This window comes from Hippocampus comes, unplaced genomic scaffold, assembly GCF_001891065.2.
Source record: "Hippocampus comes isolate QL1 unplaced genomic scaffold, H_comes_QL1_v1.1 scaffold132, whole genome shotgun sequence".
In the NCBI taxonomy this organism is placed as follows: Eukaryota; Metazoa; Chordata; class Actinopteri; order Syngnathiformes; family Syngnathidae; genus Hippocampus; species Hippocampus comes.
Window position 1 is genome coordinate 4579682 of NW_017805467.1, and position 13821 is coordinate 4593502.

The 13821-nt window shown below is 41.5% G+C and overlaps 2 protein-coding genes across 9 annotated transcripts in view; both read right to left on the bottom strand.

Moving 5' to 3' along the window:
- Positions 1–1902: 1902 nt before the first annotated feature.
- The window catches only part of LOC109519035 (leptin receptor-like), a 43891-nt gene continuing 31972 nt past the window's right edge, over positions 1903–13821 (bottom strand). For all 6 annotated transcript variants that reach the window (XM_019875298.1, XM_019875299.1, XM_019875296.1 and 3 more), the window contains 11 exons: positions 10420–10519; positions 9668–9882; positions 7018–7172; positions 6001–6154; positions 5803–5885; positions 5520–5733; positions 4591–4797; positions 4411–4494; positions 4207–4300; positions 3991–4066; positions 1903–3510 (listed from right to left, as the gene is read on the bottom strand). In XM_019875298.1, coding sequence (XP_019730857.1) covers positions 2695–3510; positions 3991–4066; positions 4207–4300; positions 4411–4494; positions 4591–4797; positions 5520–5733; positions 5803–5885; positions 6001–6154; positions 7018–7172; positions 9668–9882; positions 10420–10519 — 2198 coding nt within the window. In that variant the 3' untranslated portion in view covers positions 1903–2694. The remainder of the gene's footprint in view (positions 3511–3990; positions 4067–4206; positions 4301–4410; positions 4495–4590; positions 4798–5519; positions 5734–5802; positions 5886–6000; positions 6155–7017; positions 7173–9667; positions 9883–10419; positions 10520–13821) is intronic.
- Positions 11603–13624, bottom strand: LOC109519038 (leptin receptor-like). 3 transcript variants are annotated; one of them, XR_002168868.1, is made up of 5 exons: positions 13244–13624; positions 13057–13162; positions 12689–12719; positions 11913–12424; positions 11603–11707 (listed from the first exon to the last, which is right to left on the bottom strand). XR_002168868.1 is itself a non-coding variant. In XM_019875305.1 (4 exons), the coding sequence occupies exons 1-4, from the start codon at positions 13457–13459 to the stop codon at positions 12379–12381; spliced, it is 399 nt and encodes a 132-aa protein (XP_019730864.1). In that variant the 5' UTR covers positions 13460–13624; the 3' UTR covers positions 11885–12378. The 3 variants fall into 3 exon arrangements, 2 of the variants coding, with proteins under 2 accessions (XP_019730864.1, XP_019730865.1); XM_019875305.1 differs by lacking the exon at positions 11603–11707 and having other exon boundaries at positions 11885–12424; XM_019875306.1 differs by lacking the exon at positions 11603–11707 and having other exon boundaries at positions 11885–12455.

Below are 13821 nucleotides of genomic sequence, written 5' to 3' on the forward strand. Positions count from 1 at the left end.
TTGTGATAGAGAGCCAAAAAGAAAACAAAAGGGTTCTGACGTGTAGGCTCATTTTTTATCTCTATCTTTGATAACTCTCCAACAATTTAAACATGATATGATGCAACCCCTGCTGAAGAGACCTGGCCTTGGTCTAGCTGTGCTGTTAAACTTTCGGACTATTTCAAAGCTGCATTTTATCTAAATATTTTTGGGAAAAGTGGTGCACACGCATTTGATATCTTTCTTGGATGAACATAACATCATGGAGGTTTGCCAGTCAGGTTTTAAGATGATGCGTAGCACAGAGTCAGCCTTGTCATGAATTTTTAATGACATCCTGTTGGCTAATGACACTGGAGACTATATGTGTCTTGTTAAATGCAGTGTTCAATACATTGGACAACAGTATTCTGTTGGCTTGATTGCAGACCCAGGTGGGCATTAAATTATTGGGCAATATTTTTAGATCGTATTTGGTTGACAGAACTTTTTGTGTTTGCCTTGGTTGTACCACATGGTTGTGCCACACTGACTTATGGTGTTCCACAGGGTTCAATTCTGGGGCATTTTCTGTTTTGGTTATATGTGTTGTCCTTGTGTTTCTTCTTAAGAAAACAAAGTATTTCCTTCCACTGATATGTGGGTGACTGTCAGATTAAAAAATATATTAAATATTTTGTTTTTGTTTTAATCAATCACTCAGATTGTAGTCCCGGGCCACACATGACCTGTGGGCCAGCAGTTGCCCATCTTGGTTTAAATGGTTCATTTTAGTTTCTGAAGGTTAGTCCCTGGACGGAATAGAAGCAGTCAAACAATAGTTGTGAACCTTTTGGCAACTAATAATTGTTTCTGCACTGCAAATCTGCTGGTGTGAAAGTAAAAAAAAAAAAAAAAAGCCTTTACAGTATGTTCTATGCACTCTAAGTCTTAGGTGTCAAACTCTGGTCCTGTAGGGCCGCTGACCTGCATGTTTTCCATCTCTCCCTGTTGCAACACACCTGATTCAAATTGACAGGATCAATATCAGGTTTCCTCAGAGTTGCTGATGAGCTGATCATTTGAATCGGGTGTTTTGCAACAGGGAGGGATGGAAAACATGCAGGATGGCAGCCCTACAGGACCAGAGTTTGACACTTAAGACTTAGAGTGCATAGAACATATTATTGTAAAGGTTTTTTTTTTTTTTTTTTTTACTTCACGTCCCCTTTAATCCAGGAAAAAGTTCTTAGCAGAATGGAGGACAGTTCTTCTTTGAATATTTTACACCAGTCTGACGGAGTGTAATTTCAAGGTGCCAATTGCGTTCCTAAATTCCTCCAAAAGTAGTAATACCTTTGTTGTACTCTGAATTATTAGGTTGATTCAGACTGTCAGATCCACAGTAACACAACGGTAAGTGCTGCACAGTGAAATTTTCACTTTGCTGTCACCTTCCAGTATTTCAAAAAATATCAAAGATAAAAATGTTTCAATCATAAAAGATAAAGAAGGCAGAGCCTAATGAAAAACAATGATGGTTACAAAAAAAAAACCCTAGTGTTGTTAGTCCAAAAATCAAACATGTCCAGTGCCCTGAAAAAAGTGTTTTATTTATTTATTTTGGAAACGAAAGTAAGAAATTGATTCCTATAACCAGTATGCTTAGTGTATACATATGTCGGGTTGAGATCAGTAGTAGCCTACTGGTAATTGAATAATTGTGCATTAATTGTACATATGCGTCATAAATAATTATACAATAAGGCCACATATACTTGGCAGTCAAACTCATTGCGTTTATCATTTGCAACCACAGAGAGCCGACATATTACTGTTGTTGAGTAGTCTCAGTGCGGGTTGTTTGTGTCTTTCAACTACCAACTGTGCGACAGGAGTCTTTTAAGCGTGACTCATTTTAAACAGAAACATTTTTACACATTCTAACTTGAACAAACCTGTTGTTGTGCAAAGCCATGTTCATTTCCAGAAGGGTGACGGGATCAAGCAATAAGCCAGATGGTCTCACTGGGCTATTAATAAAGACATGCATGAGTTTAATTACAAATCATTTATATTCACCATGAAAAAATAGACAAAATATATCAATGTGCAACAACAGTTATTCACCATATTACAGTATTTTCTTTTTTTTTTTTTTTTCTAATTTAGGCTCACTGGACCCTTAATCAGTACAATGTTCATGATCTGATTGTATTTATGAAGGCAGATGTTTTCACACAGCTCTTCTTTCGGCCTTTGCGTATTATATGCGAGTTTTATTTACAAAAGATGACAACGTAAATGACATCTGTCACGTAAAAGCTGTCTGACAAGAGTTGCAGCCACAGAATCTATAAAATGACAGCATTCTTTTCTCCCTGTTGAAATATTCTCTTAAATCTCATTATGTTTTATTCAGGACATAATTTGAGCTCACATACACTCATCAGCGACCATTGTAACATGACTGCAGAGAAGCATTTTGGCTGAGCCAAAACTTGGGCCCAATCAGAATAAAATACACCTCTACTGCGAGGATCAGTACCTCACACTGAACAAAGAAATAGCAGCATTGATGAACATCACTCTAGAGTTACACACCATTTGAAGCTTTTTGACATTCAATGTCAATTTAAGTCCGCAGGACCTGATTGCCAAGTCTTTAGTGATGATGCAGCTCACAATACGTGAAATCTAATGTGGAACATTGCGCCAACCACATGAGCTTTTTCAATCTGGCAGTTGCCTGCTGTACGGTGCAGTCCTGAACTGGGGCATGTAGAGTGGCGCTAAGTCGCACGTGGATGTGGAAACCAGCTCAGTGGGCGTAAGGTGCGACTCCACTGAGCAGCCATCTCTGCTCAAAGTAACACTTTTCAGCAGCTCTTCTTTCTGCTTGACCTCTCCCTCACCCTCCTCATTCTCCGCTTGATAGTCCATGCTGAGATAGTACAAGTCCTTTTCTTCTGTTGCATCTTCTTGATCGGATGGTTCAGAAAGTTCTTCCACTGAGTTGTAGGAGCAGGATCGACGTGGATCATCCACCTCTCGGTCATGGCAGCTCTCCAGCTCCCACAGGCCACCGGGGAAAGAGCCAGAAATGTCCGAGTTGTCGGCAGAGAAATTGCCCTCATCGCTGGAGCTGCTGCCGCTGCCGTCCCGGTCCGAGAGATGGATGGACTGTAGCTCCTGCTTAGCGTTGGTAAGCAGCACTGCGGCATATGCGACTGAAGACTGGGCTGAATTCTCCAGGACGCTCGGTGGGGGATCAATGAGCTGCAGCTCATCAAGCTGTGGCCTGGGATTGGTTAAAATATCCAAATCTAGAATTGAGGACGGGATGACGTTTTGGTCCACTTCAATAAATGGACAGGACACTGCGTCGAGAGTTGGGGTTATAAGTGGGCTGCGGACCAAGGCTCCGCTCAGAACTGACATGTTAGCCTTTTCCATGATGACCACTTTGGAAATGTTCTCGGAGGGTAGCAGAAGCGGCCAAGCTGGCAGGATATCTGAGGACTGGAAGAGCTCGTGGAAAGTGTCAGCCTGCAGAGATTAACGCAATTAAGATTGGGATGCTGGTCTATTTCTCCAAATTACTGTTTTTCAACCATTATTGGGCCAAGGGACTTATCCATCCATCCATCCATCCATCCATCCATCCATCCATCCATTTTCTGATCTGCTTTATCGTCACAAGGGACGTGGGGGGTGCTGGAGCCTATCTCAGCCGTCTTCGGGCAGTAGGCAGGGGACACCCTGAACCGGTTGCCAGCCAATCGCAGGGCACACAGAGACGAACAACCACCCACGCTTACACTCACACCTTGGGACAATTTCGAGCGTACAATCAACCTGCCGTGCATGTTTTTGGAAATGTGGGAGGAAACCGGAGTACCCGGAGAAAACCCACGCAGGAACGGGTAGAACATGCAAACTCCACACAATAAAAAAATAAGGTGCGGCAGTTCAACGTGTGAGAGTGGAAAAGAGTGAATGAATCAAAGTTTTCAGGTATTGTTGTACCTTCTTGAAGTTGAGTCCTTTTGCCCAGGAGCATTTTTTTGGGTTGGGCACATCCTTCCACACAAACCTTTTCATCCTGACAATAAAGTACAGCTGGTTTAAGGATACGGAGATATATATCGCACTCCCATTAACATTCTTACATTAGCTAAAAAAATGAGTGTGCCTGGTCAATCGATATAAATGTCATCCATGAAGCCACTAAGCTACACTTACTGGTTTTGGGAGAGGACCAGGGTGATGAAGAGGACGATGGAGAGGAGGGCGATGATCAGCAACGTCATGTAGGCAGAAGGGTCTCCTCTGGTGGCTACATCATGTGGGACAGACACATCAGAAGTTTTGAAGTGGCAGTGCTTTGCCACTTTTTGCGTGGGATAACAATACAATGACTTGATGAGCTTTTATTGACTTGCATACCTATTGTGAAGGCAGGCTCGCCCTCGCCCTCCGAAAACACAGGATACAAGTAGAAGCCGTACTCCTCAGATGCATAAAAATCACCTGAAACCAAAGATCAAATTTGACAACACTTTGTTCGACTGAGCCTCTATAACATTAATATTGAGAAAATGAAGCACAGAGAGTGAATTGTATTACCTGTTAGGTGGACGGAACAATCGGTGGAGGGCAGCCTGGCCCAGGTGCGCCCACTGTGAGCTTTGCTCAGATCAAAGCCATCTTGCCGCTGTGGTGCCCACTGCACCACCATGAAGAGTGGAGTCGAGCTGTTGTCCACGAGGCTCCAATGCAGAGACACACAAGTGCCGTTGATAAGCAGCACGCGGAAAGAACGCACGCTCCGGCCTGATGTGCGCACAAGACAGAGCAGTGGTGTCACAACTATAAAATGTTCACATACATATGGTACCATTGGAAAGGCTTTTAATTGCCCTTTTAAAAGGATGCCTCGTTTTTACAGAAGATGATTTGGTGGGTGGGTTGCTTGGCACAACTGAGTTGTAGGCCATTATCCACCTGTTCACAAGCAAATCTTTGTTTAAGTACGTGGATGTGCACACCTGTCATGTTTAATTTGAAAAGGGGGCATAATGTGCAGTCGGCAAGTCATTGACGTGTTGTCCGCTTCCGCCACACTTTTGAATGAGAGCAGGGTTTTTTGATGCAATATGAATAAAATCCAACAAATGTAATTGAATCAGAATACTGTGCTTATGACTAAATGCACATGTGTTGGGGCATCAATTAAAAAAACAAACAAAAAAAAAACAGGAATGCACTGTATTCCAGTTCATTGGTCCTCAGCCCTGTGCTTGTTCCTCTTCCACGAGCCAGCCGATCTTGATTTTTCAAGCACATTTAAAAAAAAAAAAAAAAAAAAAAAAAAAAAAAAAAAAGCTCTAATGCCAGCACTTTCCCCAAATAGGTCATTTAACATTTTGGGAAAAGGGCTGATAGTCACTGAACTGAAAATAAATAAACAAATATAGAACACATTCATCTTGAATTGTGTACAGAAAGGCCATTATGTGGTATAAAGAATAAACGTCTTGTGGTTGATGACTCACGTTTAGGTCTTCTGTCCAGTGTCATGATCATGTTTTTTCTGGAACTCCCCAGACTGTTGTAGGCTTCCACTGTCACACTTTGGAGATCTTGCTTCCACTCAAAGCTGTAGGAGGACAGGAGCTCAATCTTCTCCCTCTTCACAATACCATTTGAAGTCTGCTGCTGGACTATGTATCCATCGATGCAGTAGGAGCGGCTCATTTTTGGAAGAGGCTACAAACAGCAAATCAACACATTATTTGCAATACTATGAACTGGATATGTTCGTCACATGCTTTGTACCGTAATCAGAAGAGTAACATTTGTCGAGTTCGTGAGCTGATCATTTTCAAGAAGTCTCCAAAAATCAGGGCCATGTTCTGGAGCTGCAGGAAAAATATAAGGGCGGAAAGGTGACGCTGCTATGGGTTCATAATTATTTCGGAAAGTGTGAATTCGTGCAAGGGAAGTGATAAAAATCATGTGTTGGTGTATTGCTACCTTGACTGTTTTGGGGTACAGAGTAGACCGAGTCGCTCCAGTCGCTCCAGTAGCCAGTGCGGTTGGCGGGTTTGCAGCTCACCTGAACCGCATAAACCTGGCACATGTCTGGAACCGGAATCTCCGCTGACGGTACCCACACTGGATTACTGAGCTGCATTTAATGAGACGAAATGGTCAGATAAGGGAAAAGATCATGGTGCAAGAGCACAACCACAACCTTCACTCATTCTTGACTGAATGAAAAGAAAAAAAGGGCCATGTGGAAGCCATGTTATTTCTACAATGGAAACCTGATGCCTCAAGTTCATCAAGTTGACAAGGTGGTTGTTTCTGATAATTTATTCAAAAATGGATTAGGATGGTTTTTAAAGCTTGGTTAAATTAGCATTATGTTTTAAGACCTACAGTAAAGAAGGACAGAACTGCAAACTGGTATGTTGTTACACTAGCTTCTCATAAGTGTAAATGCTGTCGTGACTCTGTCATCGCGAAAAAATTTTGTAGTATTGGTTGACTACCAGTGCTGTATTTACGTACTGTTTCATGAACAATATATCGTATTCCTCCACTATTCATATGGAATAGAGCCTATGCTGGCCCCTGAAGAATGAGAACGTATCATTGACGCCCATTGAAATGCACTCTGGAAAATATTTTTTTCGAAACACTAACATTAAATGTAAAGGGTTGTTCCCTGAAAATGTTCACAAAAGTTTAAACCAATATGTCAGAACTTCACAAGGCATTTTCTTTTTGATTTATTAAATAACAAACATACAAAATCCATATTTAAAATGAAAACAGATTACAACTACAGTATTTCCATTTCTCGTGTTTCCTGGGTGGGTGGGGGAGGGGGGCGAATCATCCCGGAACAAATTGTTCCTCCATAGACATTCAGACATCATACATGTGTTTTACTTACTATGTAGGTTTTCAGAAGAATTGTAATTCATGGAACTATTCTTTAATCAAACTCATTTTGCTCTTTTAAACTGTCAAAGAATCGCTCACCTTCCACTCTGGCTGAGCTTTGATGGCAGAAGGAGAGTGGTAACGGAACTGACACTGGAGTCCCTGCACATGCAAAGGTAGAGGTTCCCACGTGATCCTCAGAATCCCACTTTGCAGATTCACTGCCTTCACATTGGACGGTTTGTGAGGCTTTACTGCAAGTCAGACAGTGGAGGAACAGACGATGTTCATTCTCAAGGCATTGAATCGATCGCAACTAGACTGTCTGTCCTAAGACCCTCTTCGATTGTACCAGTTCTACCCAGAAATAGGCTGGTTATACAACTGTATACAGGGCGGTCAGAAAAGTGTGTTTTACCTGTTTGAACAATGTTTTTATATTTCATTTTCAGCTGTAGCCAAGCGCATGTAAACCCCGCAGGATTGCACCTAAATGAAATCAATTTCTAGACCACAGCTTTCCCCTGCCACGTTATCGTGTTTACAAAGGACCGCATTGAAAGTTATGCATTGACCCGACCGAGCGGCCAAGCAGTTCTTCCTGTTCAAACTCCCAATTCTAGTGGGGTGAAAAGCGCAAACTGCCTCTTGCTGTTGCCGTGGTGACTCGTCAAATCGGAGATTCATTGATCCTGGCTTTTTATGGCTGTGGTGCACGCACTTAACTCCAGTTGAAGACACTCAGAGTTGATTGAACTGATTCAAATCCGCAGTTTTGGAATCACAAACTCAGAGTTTCCTATCTCAGAGCAGATCAATTCAGAGTTCAGCATTTGACACAGAGTTCGTTAAAGCCTCTGTGAAATAGGCCCCTGGTCAGTGTCGGGCTCGATTTTGTATTTTCTGCAGTGTAAAAAAAACTGCTGCTACACTCATGGAGTGGTGTTTTTCTGCAGTTAGCCAGAATTAAAAAAATATGTATTTATTAATTTCCTTTGGTTAGACATGCCTGTGGTTGCTGTGTTTGCATGTGCGTGCGTGCATCTGGGTGTAGCCTATTACTATTTTATTGTGTACAGCCTCTGTCATCAATAATAAAAACAATATTACATTTTCGTGATTTTGCCATGATATTATATAGTGAGTGTCTGTGTGTAAGAGACAAAAAGCAGCTAAAAAGATTCCGTATAGCTCAATCGATCCAAAGTAATGTGAAGGACATTGGAGTTGTTTTTTTTAGGGGGGTGGTGCAAGCATTATGAACTACGATGAACCTTCTACAGGCGGTGGCGTTTTTACTTTTAATTTTGTGGCTTCCTCACATCACTAATATTTTTTGGGATGCAAATGACCGTCGTTAAGATGCCTTGCGGACATGAGAAGCCTCTGTTGGTCAATAAATTGTTGGGTGGAAAATCACAGGGGACTTTTTTTTTTTTTTTTGGTCAGAGGCGAAATCATTGAATCTCTTGGGAATGTTTAAAAGACAGCATGGTATGTGGGGGATAGGTGGTGTCGTCAGCCACCTCTTTTTTAGAGATGGCCTTACCACCTTCACGTAGATCACTTCTCTCACTCTATCATAACATCCGTCTTTCTCTATCATTTTTGTCCTCAAAAGAGTTTCCCCGATATACTGTATGTATTTGTGTCTCATTTCACTTGACTGCATACAGCAGATTCCTTTCTGGCTATGGGGTGCAATGAGGAATGCAGAAAGGCTGGCAAACAATTTTATGAAAAAGCAGCACAGGCATCTCATACGAAATTTTAAGTAACACAAAACAGTCAAATTAAGCCAAACCTTAAAGTAAATCAGGAAAAAAAAAGAGGTTTACCGTCAACTAACGTCTGCAGCTGCATTGTCACATTCCTTTATGACTGAAACGTTCCTAAAGGCGCATTTACGTTGCCTCAAAATCCACGCTATCCAGAGCGAACATTCATTTGCTCTTTGCTGGCTTGTCATCCAGAGCTCCCTGTTCGGTTATCTTGCGAGTTCTGACCTCTCCTTATTAAAAACCAACATATAAGACACAATGATAGAGCTGGCTTCCGGGAGAATAGAAAAGCAGTGGGCCGTCCATTCACTCTTTAAAACTATGTTTTCTGAGTCAACTTTGGTTAGGAAGAGGCCATGCCGCATCCTATGTCTTCAGTTCCGTAAATGTCTTTACACAAACGGTTTAATTGGATTCTTATGATGACAACAAGAGCTATTCGAATACCGAATACAGCGACATACACGTATGTGAGAAAAAAAACAAAACAAAAAAAAAAATGGGACAGTGTCAATGCACCAACTGGCTTGATTTCTTTTATGAGACCTAGACTGGTTCCGGATGCGAACCGCGGTCCACCATTTGAAAATGGTCGTTCTACAGTGATGAGCCACAACATTAAGACCTCTTGCACAATATATTGTAATGTTATTCAATACGGGAGTTGTTTCAAATATTTTGCTTTTCAAAAATAATATTCACTTTTGACTGGCACTGCCAGAATTCAACACTGGCGTTGCAGTTTGCTGTGTTTAATATTTTGCTGACGTGAGAGTAAAAAATATTGGGGAGTTTAAAATGCATACAGTATTTTTAAAAAGATACCACCCAAAAAATCAATTTGTCTCTCCTCTGCTGTATTGGATTGCTGCTGCCTTCTTTTGGTTTGCAGTGGTGGTTGGTTCTGAAACCTTGATGGCTTTTCATGAATGTGTATTGTCAAGAGATTTGACATCCAGGTTACTTACCATGATCTAGAGGTGATATGTAGATGTGTTTGGATCTGAAAGGGCCTTGATGGGAAAGCATCTCTAGCCACAGTTTGTAGCAATTCCTCCGTATGTCCTGGATGGTGCAGGCTTGTTGCTTGGATCGGACCGGAAGACAGTCAGGCCCCAGCTCTCCAACTTCCTCCCCCTTTTTCTCTCTCTCCTCCATCACATCACAGGGTAGGTCAGTCCATCTGTGGATAAGACATTCATCATTTTTAGGGTAGCTATCACATTTTTCATTAAAACTTTGCAAACATGACATCCCACATTTGAAATCCTTTTTTGAATGTTTACTGTCAATTATTCCATGGGGGTGTGAGGGGGGGGGATTGTAATCATGAATGCAAATGAACTGTAGTTTGACTATATTACAATAAGAACTTGGAAGACAGACGTAAAAGTGCGGCACAACTGTTAGAAAACATGTCTCGACAGAAATGCTAGCTATTAAGTTTTACTCTTCACTTCATATATTGCTCCGAGGTTAAGAAAGGAAAAGTAAAGAGGAAAAAAAAAAAAAAAAACATTGAGCAACTTCCTGGCGGTCTCTTGCTGTGCAGGATTGGACACATGTATTTTGAGGGTGTGACCCAAAATAGCATGTGTTCAGTACGCTGTGTTCAGTGAGGTCGCGCATAATAACAAGGACTGATTTGAGTATTCATGAACATGAGGACAAGTGAGGGCACTCCAAAGTCAACAGCTCCTGAATAAGAATCATGACCTACGCGTATTGGAATTTGGGTTTGATCCACCAAGTGTTGTTCCAGCTACAGTCCATCACGTCAATGTCACCACTGGTTTCACATTTGATGTCAATCGAGGCCCCTGCAAAAACACAGAGATGCAAATATTGTAGTGTAAGGAAAATGAAAACGAGAAGAGCCCATACTTCAATGTGATACTCAAGTTCACAGTGTCACAGGTCTCCACTCTCTTTCCTGCCTTTGTCAAAAGCAGGAAGACGGAACAAACACTTTCAGTGATGAAAGCAGGAGAACAATAACTACATTCATATTACATAACATTCAGCCATTTTTTTAATACTCTTTTCCTCATTAGATGTGCTTTTAGGCTACCCCACCTGACTTTAGGCGAGACGCGGGGTACGCCCTGAACTGGTCACCAGCCAGTTGCAAGGCAAAAAGTCTTCAATGAACCTAATATGTAGACTTTTGAAATGTGGAAGAGAGCGGGTGGACCCGACAAGCAAAGAAAAGTCACGGAAGCATTGCGACAACATTCAAACGCTACACAGGAAAACGAGCGCCTGGATTTGAACTCCTAAACTCAGAACTGTGAGCCAGATGACTATTGACTCTATTCAAGAGTAGAGCCTCTGATGTTACCCAAACTTAACAATAAGATGAACATTTAACAATTACCAAGTGTTATTCGGAGATTCACACCAGTTCATTAATCAACACAAATACTATTAATTTGATCAATAATAAGTACTAATGACGCTAAGATTGATTACAACATTAATGGCATCAGTTAGGAATAAATTCATTAATTGATGCCTTGTTGAGGGGCAAAGTTATGATTGCTTTGTTGTTTTAATAAACATTAATGAATTTATTCATGATGGATAATTTGATACACATGTAATAAACTACCATATCAAAATTTCCCAGTCGATTTTCACTCTTTCTTCCCTCTTTGTCACCTATAACAGGTCAAATTTCAAACACAAGATAAGAACACAAAAGTACAATTAGAACAGATAAGCATACACATAATATGGATATTTTGAATAAATAATACTTTAATAAAATTCTGAACATGTCTGACATAAAGCAATTATGCATGGTGAAGACCATCATAGAAGGAGTTGAAATCTGGGAGAACAACCCCTTCCTCAGTTATTGAAGATGATTGAATTTGAGCTGTGTCGTTTTTTTTCTTAGATGTGTACAGTCTGGTCACATTTGTGCTCTCCTTCCTCCTAAGGGACAAGTTCCCAGTCCTCTTGAGTGGCACAGTTTATAGTCCGTTGTTTCATCCATCTGATACCTTATATCCAGAAGAGACAAAAAAGACATTCAGTGGACAAGTGATGTGATGTGTATTTCAAGAAAGGACTGTCAGATCTAAGCGGTGTACATAAAGTTATTAGCTTGTGTGTGAAATACGTAGCAGGAAAGCAATTAGCTAAGAATGAATCAATTAAAAATAATAAATTAAATACCTTTAAAAAAGTGTTGTCCAAGTGCTTCACTTGTTAAGGCCTGGGAGGAGAGCGAGCACCCCGGATAACTGCAGTGTAACTGGCTGGAACATGCCTGTCTCCGTGCCTCAGTTCCCTCTCTCTGTCACACGATGCGTTGAATAACACCGCATTTGTGTGTTGTCCTCTTTCAAGATACTTGCATGTCACTGTCTTCTGCGAAGTCACAAACTTGAGGAGGGCATCGCTCAAAATGGGATTCCGTCTTTGAAAGCCACATCCAAGGCTCCAGATAAGGGACTCAGAATACGATAGGTGTGCTTCAAGGTCATCCACAAGGCAAGACCAGCTTCACTTTCGTGCCACAGGTACTTTTTTTGCATCATCTGCTTTCACACTGAACTTGGTCTTGTAACGTAGAACAGAGGCTTGAAGCTTGGGACATAGCAGATCATTCACAAAATGTTCTTTTCGCCTGCCTCTGTTTTGTCCATGTGTTTGGTGGTCTGTTTTGTCTTTAATGGGCAGTGCGCGTCCCATGTGGCAGCGTCAATGTTCCCAGCCTTGAATGCACAACAGATTTATCACATTGGTCTTTTTGTGGGTTGAAAAAGAGAAACATTTAGTTGCTCAGAATGAACACGTAAACAACACAGTTGTGGGCATTGACTACAGTAATGGCTGACCTGGGCGTGTATTAAAAAGTAAATGCTGGCTGTATTTACATTGCGGACATGGCATATTATTTGACATCAAGATAGCATTACAAGAGGTTGACAGCAGCAAAAAAGCAATTTACAAAGACGAAGAATATTGACCAACTTTACCTTAGCATCAAAAGATGTCTGCTTCGTTCCACTGGAGGAGGAAGTGTAGGCGGATCCGTGCGAGCAGACAACGGGATGTTTTTTTGTTGGGGAAAGGCGTTCAATGGACATACGTGCATTTTGACTGACAAGTCCAACATCAACACTGAGATATGTTTTATGTACATGATGTCATAAGACGCTTTTTCACCAGTCATGTAGGAACTCGTCAGATGTTGAAGCTGAATGCAGACCTCCCATTAACGTAAAAAAAATTAAATAAAAATGGACATACGTCTTTTTCAAAGTTACAGCGGTGATGGCTTTGTTTTGTTTTGTTTTTTTTTTAAATGTAGATGATTTTTCTGTCGTTTATGACGACAGCTTACCTTCTACATAGATGATGCTGTAAGGGATGGGCCACTCCTTTGTTGCCCTACACTGTAGCAGCTCATACATCCCTGAGTCTGACGGCTGTATTGTGATGTGGCTGACCTGGTTCGGACAACAGTTTGTGAGGACAACGGTTTGGAAATATACAACAGCCATTTAAAGAAGGAAAGCTTGAACCCGTACCCGTTGGTTGACTGAGTGATACTGGCTGGAAGACAGAGGCTGTTCCAAGTTCCGCATCCACACAGCAGAGTTGGCATTGATGCTGTGGTCGTTGAACACACAGTAAAGACTTATGTTCTCCCCCGGATGGGCCAAAACCTTTTCAGGGATGTAGCTCACCCCTGAACATAAAAACATTATATCAGGGGTGTCCACATCCGGTCCCTCCTTCAACATATCAGACTCAAATAATCAGGATCATTATCAGGTTTCTGGAGAGTTTGCTGATGAGCTCATCGGTTGATTCGGGTGTGCTGGTGGAGGGAAACTTCTAAAGTAGGGGTGCCCATTACGTCGATCGCGATTGACCGGTAGATCGTGGACTAGTCCCAAGTCGATCGCAAGGGGTGTAGAGGAGAAAAAAAACAAACAACCATTTGTGTGTCTTTGTGCATGTTAGTAACACATTTTTTTGTGTTAATGTACACTGCACCCTAATCATCGTATCAGTCTCATTTTCACAAAAAGTATTAAAAAAATAAAATAAAATAAAGCAGGTAAATCTTTAACCTACGGTGGCGCGTGACCTGCGTCACCGG

Bases quoted from the DNA above. Each gene is read 5' to 3' on its own strand.
- LOC109519038 (XM_019875305.1), bottom strand. From the start codon at position 13,459: ATGTTGAAGGAGGGACCGGATGTGGACACCCCTGATATAATGTTTTTA. The intron at 13,163-13,243 runs GTACGGGTTCAA...TGTCCGAACCAG, and splicing joins ATCACTCAGTCAACCAACGG to GTCAGCCACATCACAATACA. The intron at 12,425-12,688 runs GTAAAGTTGGTC...TGTGCATTCAAG, and splicing joins AGACATCTTTTGATGCTAAG to GCTGGGAACATTGACGCTGC.